Here is a 13,627-nt window from a genome sequence, read left to right on the forward strand (position 1 = left end):
GTTTTTCATAGTGGAAGAATTGTGATGGTTTAGAAAATGACAATACTACGTCCAAATTATAATAGTTACAAAATTTAATTAATAATATAGTAAACGTGCTACGCTATACTATACTTTTTATTCCTTTATATACTATTGCCATTTGGTGGCTCAAATAATTGTACTTCACAAGTAAGAGCAACTCCTAAACGAATAAATTGAAGTATTTTGGATGACCAATCATTAGTAGTGGTAAGCAAGATACAATCGATTGACGTGGGGAGTAAAATACAATCGATAAATTTCTTTAAACTTAACATTTTCGTAATTGTTAATCTAAAGATTTGACTAATAAAGTCTCTAGTAAAAAAATATTAAAATTGATATCCTAAAAATACTTGTATACATTGAGATAAATTTAATTAACAAATTTGCACATGAATATAGTTTTCCTTATACGAAATATATAAATTACAAACGATGATTAAAGCGAACTTTATGTCTTTATAATCAATGTTAAAAGTCAAAGTGCAAAGAACATAGAGAAATGGAGGTGTACAAAGTTTATTTTAAATTTAGAAAATCTGTTTTGAAAATATTAAAACATACTCTTCTTTTATGTCTTTTACCTAGTACAAGAAACTAGGAAGGGAGAAAATAAAGCATGAAAACATAGTAAATAATCATTTGTTCAATCAATAGAGAACTAGAGATCTTTAATTATGACAACCATATTCTTTCATGACAAGTGAAGCAACGATATACACAATGAAATGCAAGATATGGCAAAATTTTGTATAGGAAAAAAAAAAAAAAAAATCTTTCTCTAGGTTTATTTCTATCATCCTCCTTGAGTAGAAATGTCAGGAAATGTAATCATAATTCATCATGCAACTATTAAATCTAAACATAAGGCGACGAAAGAATACAACGTGAAATTCACACTTGACATATACATTAACTTTGTTTTCTAGTAATTTGTTTCTACTTGAATTATTTAATTTGCTTTCACATATTAAAGTTTATGAACTTATGTCGTCTTAAACAAGTCAAAATAAATCAAACATAGCACTTTGCAAGTGTATAGCTTTGAATTTATAGCGGAATATTTTTTTTTAACACAAAATAGAAAGATATATATATTCCAAAATTTATAGTGGAATACAGCTTAACATTTCATATTAAAAATAAAAAATCAATATCAGTAAAATAATTTAGGGACGCGTTGTTGTTTTTGTTGCTGTTTGTAGTATAAAGGGCTAAACATTTGCTGGACTTCGCATGCTGTCGATCCTATTGGGCCAGAAGCCCATATTTTTGGTAGACCTCTTATATCATTGGGCCGAAGTACAACATCCACTGGCCCAATATGTTTTGCCATTCGTTGACTGTCGAGGCCCGTCACCCAGTCTTCATGATCAATTACTGGTTCAAGAATTTAGTGTTGCTAAACCTTTTTTAGCTCAAAACTACACATAAAAATAATATTTGAAAAAAATAGTATACATTTCTAAATTTTCTGTCTAAAACTAATAGTTACATTACCCTTAACATATGTAGACTAAAAATATTTTTTCACGAGAGTTAGGGTAACTCAAGTGGTAAGACTTTCCCTCCCGGTTTCAGTAGATCTTGGGATTGTGGCTCTCTAAACATCAAAAAAAAAAAAAAAAAATGAATATTTTTTCATAGGGTTCAATCCTCGTGACTAAGAATATGACACAATTGTACATGTTGTTCACCTGGACAACTATTCTATTACTAGCCTAATACTAGTGATTTGTGTAATGTAAATTTCTTTTGCCAAAACTTGCAAAATATAGATTATAATTATCGAATGAAGGGAGTATATAGTAGGAGGTCTAAATGAGCAAATGGACCTTTGCTTGATCAGTTGCAACGAGCTATGTGAGGAGGTTTAATCAACTCATGGCCAAGAAACTCTGCAAGTTATAAGGAGCAACGACGTTGGATCCTCCCAACCAAAATTCACTCGCGAATTGCTCGTTAGCTCTATCGGTAGTATGCCCTGCATCGAACCATAAATAGTCGGCTGGATTGCTACAAATTGAGAAGCTATGCCCTTCCTTCTGGCAAGTGAAGCCGCCGTTGAAGGGTCCACTCCCACAACATGCTGTTTCACTTTCCTTGAATCCTATCATTCATAAATTAGGTGATGAATTATAAAAGTAGATTCTAAAACAAACGTACATATATTATAGTTACATATACAGAGCACTATTTTTAATTTAGGACGTGTGATAAAAGGGGAATTCAAATATAGACGTACCAAATCTATTGCCATTTAAGACACGGATGTGTAAGGAGGTGTGGAAGTCATATATTGTGTATTTGAACCCTGGTAACCGGTATTGCAATCGATTAGCTAGTGTCGCGAATTCAGCGTTGTACATCCTGGCTAGCTCTAATGGCTCCTCGAGACAACTTCCATCATAGTGTAGCATAGACTTCATTGATGGCATGCACCCAATAGGTCCTACATTTTGGAACGCAAACTTCCTTCCTCCTTGGCTGTAGATTGTCTATATAATTGAGGACATACATAGACAACGTTATTAGTTGATTAGTTTGAAAGATTAGTCCGGGGTTTTATAAGACTGTGAGTATAAGTTATCTTTCAAAGAACTATGTACGTTAAAATTTCTTGTATATACATATTTTATTAGTCTTCTTATACCGAATGTCACACACATAACCAATTGAATGTGGAGCTAACTCTTAAAATCACAAGATACTAAAGTAGAAATTAGATTTAAGAAATCTTACATAAATGTGATTGGTAAGGTTACCAAGTATTTGGTTCACGTAGTCTCTCTTCAAGAAAGGGGAGAGAGGGAATCCTTCCCTATTCGTCTCAAAAAGGCTAAATAAGTCATTTCCTCCAATGTTAAACAAGTAAACTGCTTTGGACATTATCTTATTGGCCTCAAATTCTCCAACTTGCAGTTTCAATCGATGAAACATCTGGTTAAAATAGTACATTTGCCTCGCCAAATTTATCTGGAACAAAAACGTATGAACAAAATGATTTAAATCAAATTTTGTTGCTCAATAATGTAAAATGGTACCTTATGTTGAAATTATTGAAATGTACTGCGAAGTATATAGTAACTACAGAAACACTAGATGAATTTAATTCATTTTTTCGGATATCCCCAATCATAATCATCAGGCCAAAACTTCAATAAACAAACCTATTTGAATTTAGTTATAAACTAGTTATTCGTCCGGACGATGCCCCGGGTCATTGTAAATTTATTACTTTTAATCGCACTATATATATTTTGGCTTGTTTGTCACTGAGAGCTTAAGTGTTTTTTTTTCCTTTTTTTTTATTAAAGATGATAGCTTAATTAGCTTGTTGTTTGTATAAGCTGGTTTGATTATAAGAATAATTTTTTGCATTAATAAATATAGGGTAAATGATAAATCAATCTGTTGGGTTTGGAAAAAATTGATAAATCAAATCTGTATAAATTTGATGTCAATATATATATTATTCCGTAATGCACAAAAAAATATTACTATATAATTACAATTGTAATATATATTTGCACAAAAAAAAAAAACAATTGTAATATATAAATCAAATCTTTTACTCTATAATTACATTTTTATGAATTAATGCACACAAAAAAATAGAGTAATATTAATTTCATACAAATTTTATTATTGTACAATTATTAGGAGTTTGGTAGAGGGATATTCGGTCGTTGGACGATCACCCTAAAACCAAACAATATTTCTACCTAAACCAACCTAAGACAAGTCTAGGGTAAGTAGAGGATCGTATCCACAGGGAATGGGTAAGTACACCGAGAGTATGAAACGGTTGCAATCTAGTTCGGTCACAAATTGGGGGTTTTGATTAGATAACTACTATGGAGACAAACACTAGGGGGGAATAGGGATCGACTCCAACCAAACCAACGGATCAAATCAATAGGCAAGCACGAACACAAATTGGGTGATAGAGGGGGCACTCAATGTTACCTTCTTTCGAAGCCACAACACTAAGCATTCCTAAGCCAAACTCAACTAACAAGATAGGCCAACCAAGTCTTAACAATGAGAAGTAGACTACTAACTCGGGTTTGTCTTTCGATTGGTCCAAGAAAGCATTAAAGCACAAGCAATTGAGATTTCTCACCTAATTGTTGCAACTAAGACTACTACATCATTCAAACAAGGAACCATAATCAAGAGGAGATTAGCATAACCATATAAGAAAAGACTCACAACTAGACTTCATCTCTCAATGCAAGCATAGAAGTGAATACATGAGCAATAAGTGGCCATCCAATTACACATGCAATTAACCATCTCTTTAACAATCAATTATCAATCCAAAATGAACATGCAAGCACAAACATCAATCAACCCATGGCTTGGTTGGGTCTTCACCCAACCCCTAGCTAATTAACTACTCACTAAACATGGTGAGGGACATCAAAACAACAAGTTCTAATCCAAACATTAAGTTAACAAGTTAAGAGGAGTAGTAGGAAATAAGTAGATTGGACATGCAACAACAATTAAGCAAGATCAAGAGAGAAATTAACAATTCAAAGTAAATAAAAACTGAAATTAAAGAGTAAGAGATAGAGGAAAGAGATTACTTAAAATGCTTCAAAGTTGAGAAAATGTTGAAAAGAAGAATACAAACTTCAATTAATCTACTTCAATGATTGAGTTGAGAAGTTCTAAGCTAATAAATAAGGGTTGAGAAGAACTAAGGGCCTAAGAAAACTAGAAGGGGAAAGAAGATGCAGAAAACTGAAGCCAAGGGTCGTATTTATACACCCCGAAATAACATTGTAAAATCCGCCCAAAAAGTCGGGTCTGCATGTAGGAGCGCCCGCTCCTACATAGAGGAGCGCCCGCTCCTCAGGCTGGAGCGCCCTCTCCTGGATCTTGCGCGCCCTCTCCTCCTGCAGCAATTTGAGGCAGTTTGTAGGAAAACAGGGAGGAGCGCCCGCTCCTATATAGGTGCACGCCTGCTCCTAAAAGTGCAGGGGAGGCAGAATGTGGCAGTTCAGGCAGGAGCGCCCGCTCCTAACAGGCTGCACGCCCTCTCCTCTTGTGTTTTGCTTCCAATATAGTTCTTCATGTTCATGCTATGTGACCAATTTCTCCTTGCATCTACAAACACGAACACACACATAAAAAGGAACGGGGAAGCCAAAAGTTGTAATCATACACAAAAAGGAGTCGGAAAGGGGGATAAAGAGGGGAAAATGACAACAAAATTGTGCTAAAAATACCATGATAAGTGGACAAATAAAACACTTATCAGAGTTACATTCCAAGGGAAATTTAAATAAGGTGTTATACATATGAAGAGTTTTCCAATGAAACTAAACATTAATACATGGAGATTAATGCATGGAGTTTTTCAATATTAATGGACTAATATGATAAGGCGTCACATTATATGACAAATGGCAAAACTGATGACACATGACAAAATAGCATGTCTTGTCATGAGTTTTAATAATATATATTGATTGAATTTGAGTAACATTTATTAAAACTTGTCTCAAAGATAAAAACGAACACTTTTTAAGGCCATATGTTAGAAATTCTTTTAGAAGAAATGTATTTGAGAATGAAGGATAACTCAATTGGTAAGAGCTTCTCCCAGTTCCAATCCCGGGGTCGATTCTCCATATTTTTTCATTTTCTATATAAATGATTAAATGCTCACTGCCCAAATTTTAAAATGACACAAAACGTAAATTTAGCAAATAATTATAAGAAAAATAAAAAAAAATAATACCGTTCCTGGACGAGTTTCAACCAGAACACAAGCACTTGCAGATGCAAAATTAATTCCTTGGGTAAAGTCCTCAAGCCCTGGTTGCAAATATGGCCGCAAAAATGGCAAACCCACATATTGAGCTTCCATGACATGTACAAATACGGAGAAAATATATTGATCAATGGAAATCACTCAAATCACAGGGTTTATTTAACATTAGATAACAGTATATGTTAGTGGTCAAGTAATTGCTTAACTAAAACAAAAAATATTGAACAAAATTTTAATGGTAGCAATATATATACATACCTAAGAAATCTGGGATTACACGACCATCACTATACCTCCCAGCAGGTGTCTTGAAGTAAGTCTTACCATAAGGCCAAAACTCGGCACCGGCCCCCTCGACACCGTTGTACAAGGTCATACCGCCATCGTAGAGCGAATCGCCGAACACGAATAAGGGAGTCTTGGATTGGGCATTGGAGGTGGTAAAGAGTAGAGTTGCATATAGCGCCAATGTTAGCAATATGTTCCTTGTTCTTCTTCCCATGAAAAAAAGTCAAAGCGTTTAATTTTGTGCATCAAGAATTTAAACCAGCTTTATTTGTTATATTTTTTTTGGTTAAAATTTGGAGTGTAAAATTGGGTGAAATAATGTATGATACAGAGTTTGATTAAATGGAAGCACGTTAGTGATTAATTATTAGGACGTGGTATGCATTCTACCGTAATATGTGCGGTCCATTTTTTTATTCATAAAACACCATATCTTATGATTTATGCTTAATGATTAGGGACTATATCATGTTTAATGGTAGATTATGGGGAATAATCCTATCCTTATTAGGTTGAAATTAATGGCTTATTTGCAGTAAGGGCCTGTTCACTTCAGCTTAATTTCAGTTCAATTCAGCTTCAATCAGTTCAATTCAGTTCAGTTCCAATCTGTTCTGTTCAGTTCAGTTTAGCTCCTAATTTCCTTCTCTCATAAAATATTCATTTCAGCTCAGTTCAGTTCAGCTCCAATCAGTTCAATTCAACTCAGTTCAGTAAATGAGAACAGGTCCTGAAACTAGTAGTCTTTTTACTATTGAACTATTGAGTATTTCAATCGTTTATTAATATCAATTTGTTATAATGTATGTATTATACAAATAAAACAAGTACTCCGTAAGAAATATTTTATACGGTAAAATTGAAAATATACTACTTGTGAATTGAAAGTTTGAAACAGTCCATGTTCCATTTACTACATTATAGGCCAGCTGATTATCAGTTTACCATGTTTATTGGCTAAACAATAGGAAGTACTTTCTCTGTTTTTATTTAGTTGCAACACACCCCTTCGGCACGCATTTTAAGGAAGATATTAGACTATGTAAACGGATAAATTAATTTACAAAATTTTACTACCTATAAGAAGAAATGGATAAGTTGCTACGGTTTAAATTTCATAGCTTAATTCATTCGTTTACTTAGTTTAATCTCCTCCTCGAAAAGCGTAATAGAATATATGTTGCAAGTATAAAAAAACAGAGGAAGTACATTTTAAATATTTTCCCCTTTTATATATGAATAGCTCAATGGTTGACATCAATTTAATTTATAGCTATTATGGAGTATAATACGTCATTACCTATGTCAATATGTCATCAATAGGTTAGACGGAAGAAGTCAAGTACATGGGAGATTGGGAGTAAAAAAAAGGAGGAAATATCCACATTTTATAGTTTTTATAAAATACATTGAGAGTAAAAAAAAAAAAAAAAAAAAAAAACTATCATGACAACTGAAAAATAGATGATTATTTCCCGTTTCAAGCTTTTAGCTGGGGAAGCAATAAAAAATACTACTCAAAATAAACATCCTCCTCAAAATAATGAGCATCTAGTGTAAGAAAACAAAATGATTAAATAAATAATGCATAAAAATAAAAATGTCATATGGGCTGATAGTCTGGTACCCATCATCATCCATGTGACAAGATAATCAAGGTTTTTTAATTGATCTGATCTGATTCGTTCAACCAAATCTAATAATCTATATTCTCCTCATATTAATATTACAAATTTATAATTGGTTTAAAAAATATATATATATTACAAATTTATAAGTATAGTATATTAAGGGGGAAAAAACATTTTCTAGTAAAACTTTGCTGGTTCCCACATGCTGCTGATCTTTTTGGGCCTGAAGGACTACTTGTTGAGTGTTGCGCGAGAACTCGTATCATTGGGCCAAAACAATAGCTATAGGCCCAAAATTTTGTTGCTCAAACTGATCAGCTCCATTATCCAGTCTAAATTCAAGAATTAAGGTTTGTGTTAAGTCATCAAACCCATTGTATTAATTAGTCAATTAATTACAAGTATATAGTATTGCAAGATATATTAATGCTAAAATTCTTGTAGTAACTCAAAACTAAAGATAAAAAGAATCTTCGTTGAATAAATAATTGGTTTCCATTTGGAAATACTAGTCATATTGTCTTCCTAAGACCTCATGACAAAAAATGACACAATTTTACATGCCCTTTACAATTGTTGGACTATTTTCATACTTTTCCTAAGCACTCAATCTACATACGGTATAATAATAACATTTACCAAGTAATACAAACAGCAAATGTGACAACTTTTTCCACACATGCTACAGGTAGTATATATCTCACTATTATTATCGAATGGCTTCTTGTTTCATCGATTGCTACGAGCAATGTGTGAAGCTTTAATTCAACTCATGGCCAATAAACTCTTCAGGTTGTAAGGAGCTACAACGTCGAGTCCTCCCGACCACATTTCATATGCAAATTGCTGGTTGGCTTTCTCGGTAGGATGACCGGCATCAAACCACAAATAATCGGGTGGATTACTACAAGCTGAGAAGCTGTGCTCTGTCTTTTGGCAAGTGAAGTCACCGTTGTACATTCCACTTCCACAGCATGCTGTTATACTTTCCTTAAAACCTATCATACATAATTGACATGAAAAATGTAATCAATCATATTCAAATTCAACTGTATTGCATTAACATTATAGTCACGCGTACTATTTTAGATTGTCTTCTTTTGTTATTATAAGGGTGTCAAAACAGAAACGTACCATAACTATAAGCATTGAGGACACGGAGGTCTACCGCGGTGTAGAAGTCGTATATTGAGTATTTGAACCCTGGTAATCGTTTTTGCAATTTGTTAGCCAGTTTAGCAAATGCAACGTTATGCATCCTAGCTAGCTCGTCTAGATCAGCTAAACAGCTCTTTTCGGGTCGTAGCATACAAAGGGTCTTCATTGAGGGGAAGTGCCCAAGAGGACCAATGTTAGGAAATGCAAATTTCCGTGCTCCTTTGTTGTAAAGTGTCTAAAAAATCAAAGCATAAACATAAACAAAGTCACTTGCTAGTTATATTGAACTTATTTTGTTTGAAATAAGTCTAACTTAGCAAAGCTTTTTATTAGAAGAAAGAAGGATTAGGAGTTCTTACATAAATGTGGGTGGTGAGTTCACTGAGTATCAGATTAACGTAAGCTTTCTTGGACTGAGGATTGAGAGGAAGCTGTGGAAGGTTAGTCTTATTCGGCTCGAAAATGCTAAAGTAGTCATTTCCTCCGATGTCAATCAAGTAGACTGCCTTAGATAACAGCTTGTTGCCCTCTGATTCTCCAACTTGCTGTTTCAATTTTCGCACCATTTGAACAAAGTAGTACATCTGCAGCGCCAAATTTATCTGGCAGGCAAAAAACAGAAGAAAAAGTTATAATTGACCAAAGAAAATGTAGCTTATACTGATTTTTTAAATGCATATTGTAACAATTGAATTTGGCTTCTCCATTTCTTTGGCAACAGAAATTTGGTCTTACAGTGACATATTTCATACTTGGTACTAAAATAAAGGGGATGTTAAATACCACGATCCAAAATGATCAAAATCGCCAACATTTAATATGAATGGATAACCATGTCCTTAGTTTTCACCACTATCTTCCTTCTTGCTGCTAATCACTAACACCTCGGGTATGTCCTCCACAATTGTTGATGATCATACCTTAAGCTTTATACCGTTGAACCACTCAATTGATATTTATACAGCAGTAGTTGAAACAATTGTGTGCCAGATATTCATGCCCATCAACTGTTTGATCAAATGTTTAGTAGAACACATACAAGGTAATTGCCTCACTCCTTCCTTAAACCCCCCAAACACCCAAATTAAATATTATAGAGGCATGTGATCGATCCCATTTATTTAGGCCTCTTCATTCGCCAAGGATTCTGATCTTTTTGAAAACTCCAATGATGTTCTGCATTGTGTTACAAACTTACAACAAATTCATGGATACTTGTCCTAAATGAAGGTTTCAAGAGCAATAAAGAAAGCCATGAACTCAGCCTCGTTCAAATACCCTTTCGAATCCCTTGAAACTAATAGAGCCGCAAACAACAACAAAAATGATAACCATGAAGTCAGCCTCTTTCGAACCCCTTGCACCTAATAGAGCCGCAAACCTACCCAAGCAGCAAACAAGAGCAAGAAATGATAGCTAGCCATGAACCCAGCCTCGTTCAAATACCCCGGCATTCTTTGATCCAAACCTCAGTGCCCTGAATAAGGGTATACTGCCTTGAGTCTTGTTAATTTTTTGGAGGAGTCCAACTAATAAATTAACTCAGCTCTAGCAGAAGCAACGTTATATACCAAATTTTTCCATGATTACCAAAGCCGATCTGAGGTTGTTTTGCTTGGATCTTGTAAGTCTCATCCATTCATCCCAATTCCTCGCCAGCACAATTGTATCAAAGTAAGAGATCAACTCCAATCATCCCAATTCATTAATCGCCCACTTTTTCTCTCTCCAAAAAGCAATTCGATTCTGATTTACTACACCTAATATTTAACCCTAACTCTTCGTAATAATTCTATAAACATGTATTCAGAGTAATCATATTTCCGTACTTGTTTTCAAAAAATTACCTTTCCAGGACGAGTTTCAACCAGCACACAAGCACTAGCAGCAGCAAAACTGGTTCCTTTGGTATAATCATCAAACCCTGGTTGCAAATACGGCTGCAGATGCGGCCACCCCGCGTATTCAGCTGCCAAAACAAGTACGATAAACATATGATTCATCGACTAATCAAACAACAAATATATAACAACTCGTTATTCAAAATAAGTACCTAAGAAATCCGGGATGACACGCCCATCACAATACCTCCCAGCAGGCTTCTTAAAGTAAGTCCGACCATAAGGCCAGAATTCAGCACCATCTCCCGCAACACCGGTGTACAAAGTCATACCGGCATCGAATAGCGAATCGCCGAACACGTACAGGAGATTCTTGTTCTTGGCATTGCAGGTAGTAAGGGATACAATGAGTAGTGTTGCATATAGTGTAGGCAAAATGTTACTTGTTCTTGTTGTTGTTGTTGCTGCCATGAAGAACGAACAATGTCAAGTATGCTAACTTTGCGCATAAAAACCAACTTGTATTGTTGTATTTCTTGAAAATGGTTGGTAAAGGTGTAATAGAATTGGCTATTGAGAACACGTTTATGCTTTGTTAGAGACGTGGGAATGTGGATTGGTGTGCGACAACTGCATTACAAGAGGGTAAAGTGGTGCAACTTGTGCGATGCCGCAGGGCCCCCAACATAATTAAAGTTATTAGCGAGTCTTTTAATAGATAATTTGGCTTAATTAATTCAAGTGGGGAATACATGTGTGAGTACTTGAGGATGTCAGGTAATTGAATCTGGTTAGCTGTCTTTTTTAACAAATCAAATATTTTTTCTCGTTCACTTTGCTTGTTTGAGGTCGAATCTAATTTTTTTTACGATTACTAGTAAATGAAATGATATTACCTCCGTTTTTTTTAGTTGACACATATTCCTTTTTAAGAAGTTTTTTTAGTTGACATGTTTTTTTTAAGGTAAGTTTTTTTACCTTACATTTACAAGCTACCCCACTTGCTTTATCATTCTCTCTCACTCTCGCTCCTCTCCTTAATATATGTGCCTAAATCAAATACGTCAACTATATAAAAACGGAGGAAGTATAAGTTTTTTTCATTGTTGTGGACTTGTTTGGTAATGTTGACTGATTCACTTTGCTTGTTTGATGAGTTCACATCCTTTGATTTGAGTGTTTAACTAATTAGATTACTAATGCTACATTATTTCATAGTGTTTCATTTTGCACAAGAAAGTGATTAAACGTCGGTTACCAAAGAAGACAAATATGTTGATTAGTTAAGGATGTAGGGAATAATTAACTCATATAATGGACAATTAGTTAAGGATGGAGGAAATAAATAGCTTATATAATAGAAGATTTGTTAAGGATGAAGTACATAATTTATTTATATTAGGTGCAAATCAAATAATCTAACACCCATCATATTCATGGCTATATTTTATACTCTTTATTCCAAAAAATGCTCTAGTTTGATATATCTCGTTTAACAAACCAAATTTTAAATACTATACTAAATAAAATTCTGTGATATACGAAGTATTTTATTAAAAAAAAAGGTATCGTATAGCCTTAATAAATTGTCATGATGTGTAGTTTTAAGATATATTTTCAATTCTTGTCAAAAAAAAAAAAAAAACGACTAATATTTTTTATTAACACATATAAATATACTTCATATATTAAATAGAATAATAACTAGAGTTTAACATTTTAGAAACAATAAAAAAATAACAAACAAAAAAACATCTATAACTATCATAGGTAAGTGAATCATTAGCTTGTATGTAGTACCACTTAGGTTGTCGGATAAAATCACATGCTTGTTTCAATCTTTGATATTACGAAACAAATAACTTATATTCCCTCCTTAAAATAATAAATATTAAGATTAATTAATTGATCAAAGTGCTAGAATACTGTAGAACAACAACCAATTTCATAATGATCCTCATCATCCATGTGCAAAATAATAAGTTAATAAGATTTGATTAAGGACTTGTTTGATTCACTTTATTTGTGCTTATCTAAACTTATGTAATTTGGTCTAATCTGATCTGATTTAATCTGGTCTGGTTTGATCTGATCTGATCTGATCTAAATGTTAAATTTGACCTAACTTTGACCTTAAATATACGATAATCTATGCGGAAAAAATATATCAAGTCTGGTCTGGTTAGATTCGTAATATTGTGTATTTTATTAATATGTAATTTTCATAATTTTTTTCATTACGAACTTAAAGATATTTAGCGATAAAAAACTGCACATAAAACGATGATCTGATCTGAATTTTTTTGTTTTGATATGATATGATATGAACTTATTTAATCTGATGTGATCTGATCTGATCTAAATTTATTTTTTCTAAAATAAATAAAAATAAGGTGAACTAAATAAGGCCTAAGTATTATTTTGACAGTCTAGACACAAATCCGAGCATCTGTAGACGAATACATTTCGCTGGCAAAAAATACGAAGAATGAGTCAAAGGTAATGCCAAAATATTTAAATGATTATGTTTTATGGATTAGTTTATTAATTTTGTTTTTGGTACAGATTTTTTCTTTTACAAGTTTTTTTTTTTTTTTTTTTTGGGGGGGGGGGGGGGGGGGGGCGGAATTTCTTCTCTATTATATCACCTTTGACTTTCTACTTTAATGCAATTTGTGATTTATGAGAAAAGTATTCAATTGTACAGTCTAAGTTGCACGCATAGTAAGAGGATGTCAATTTTTATTCCGGTGAGAAAGTTTCTTAAGGATAAGAAAAAGACATACACTATATATCCAAATTGAATCGAGTAGATATATGTATATTGTACAATGGATTGTTGTTTTATGATGTGCATGTTATGGGTGTAGTTCTCTTGTACAATATACACAAATAGA

General features: G+C 33.4%; 2 protein-coding genes across 2 annotated transcripts; both read right to left on the minus strand.

Moving 5' to 3' along the window:
• Window positions 1–1,887: 1,887 nt before the first annotated feature.
• Window positions 1,888–6,317, minus strand: LOC145570745 (GDSL esterase/lipase 4-like; the record flags this gene model as incomplete). The annotated part of the gene is made up of 5 exons (XM_081629890.1): window positions 1,888–2,134; window positions 2,270–2,522; window positions 2,767–3,000; window positions 5,780–5,901; window positions 6,071–6,317. Coding segments are annotated over 5 exons (1,089 nt in total), but the record flags the coding sequence as incomplete, so codon positions are not given.
• Window positions 6,318–8,186: 1,869 nt separating this feature from the next.
• On the minus strand, window positions 8,187–11,313 carry LOC145571803 (GDSL lipase-like). The gene is made up of 5 exons (XM_081630841.1): window positions 10,943–11,313; window positions 10,737–10,858; window positions 9,249–9,491; window positions 8,866–9,124; window positions 8,187–8,729 (listed from the first exon to the last, which is right to left on the minus strand). The coding sequence occupies exons 1-5, from the start codon at window positions 11,199–11,201 to the stop codon at window positions 8,497–8,499; spliced, it is 1,116 nt and encodes a 371-aa protein (XP_081486967.1). The 5' UTR covers window positions 11,202–11,313; the 3' UTR covers window positions 8,187–8,496.
• Between the last annotated feature and the right edge of the window lie 2,314 nt (window positions 11,314–13,627).

This window comes from Chenopodium album, chromosome 12 (genome assembly GCF_948465745.1).
Source record: "Chenopodium album chromosome 12, dcCheAlbu1.1, whole genome shotgun sequence".
In the NCBI taxonomy this organism is placed as follows: Eukaryota; Viridiplantae; Streptophyta; class Magnoliopsida; order Caryophyllales; family Amaranthaceae; genus Chenopodium; species Chenopodium album.

Excerpts from the sequence above, each read along its gene's own strand:
- LOC145571803 (XM_081630841.1), bottom strand. The coding sequence starts at position 11,201 with ATGGCAGCAACAACAACAACAAGAACAAGTAACATTTTGCCTACACTA. Across the intron at positions 9,125-9,248 it reads AACTCACCACCCACATTTAT|ACACTTTACAACAAAGGAGC; the intron begins GTAAGAACTCCT and ends TTGATTTTTTAG. Across the intron at positions 8,730-8,865 it reads CCTCAATGCTTATAGTTATG|GTTTTAAGGAAAGTATAACA; the intron begins GTACGTTTCTGT and ends TATGTATGATAG.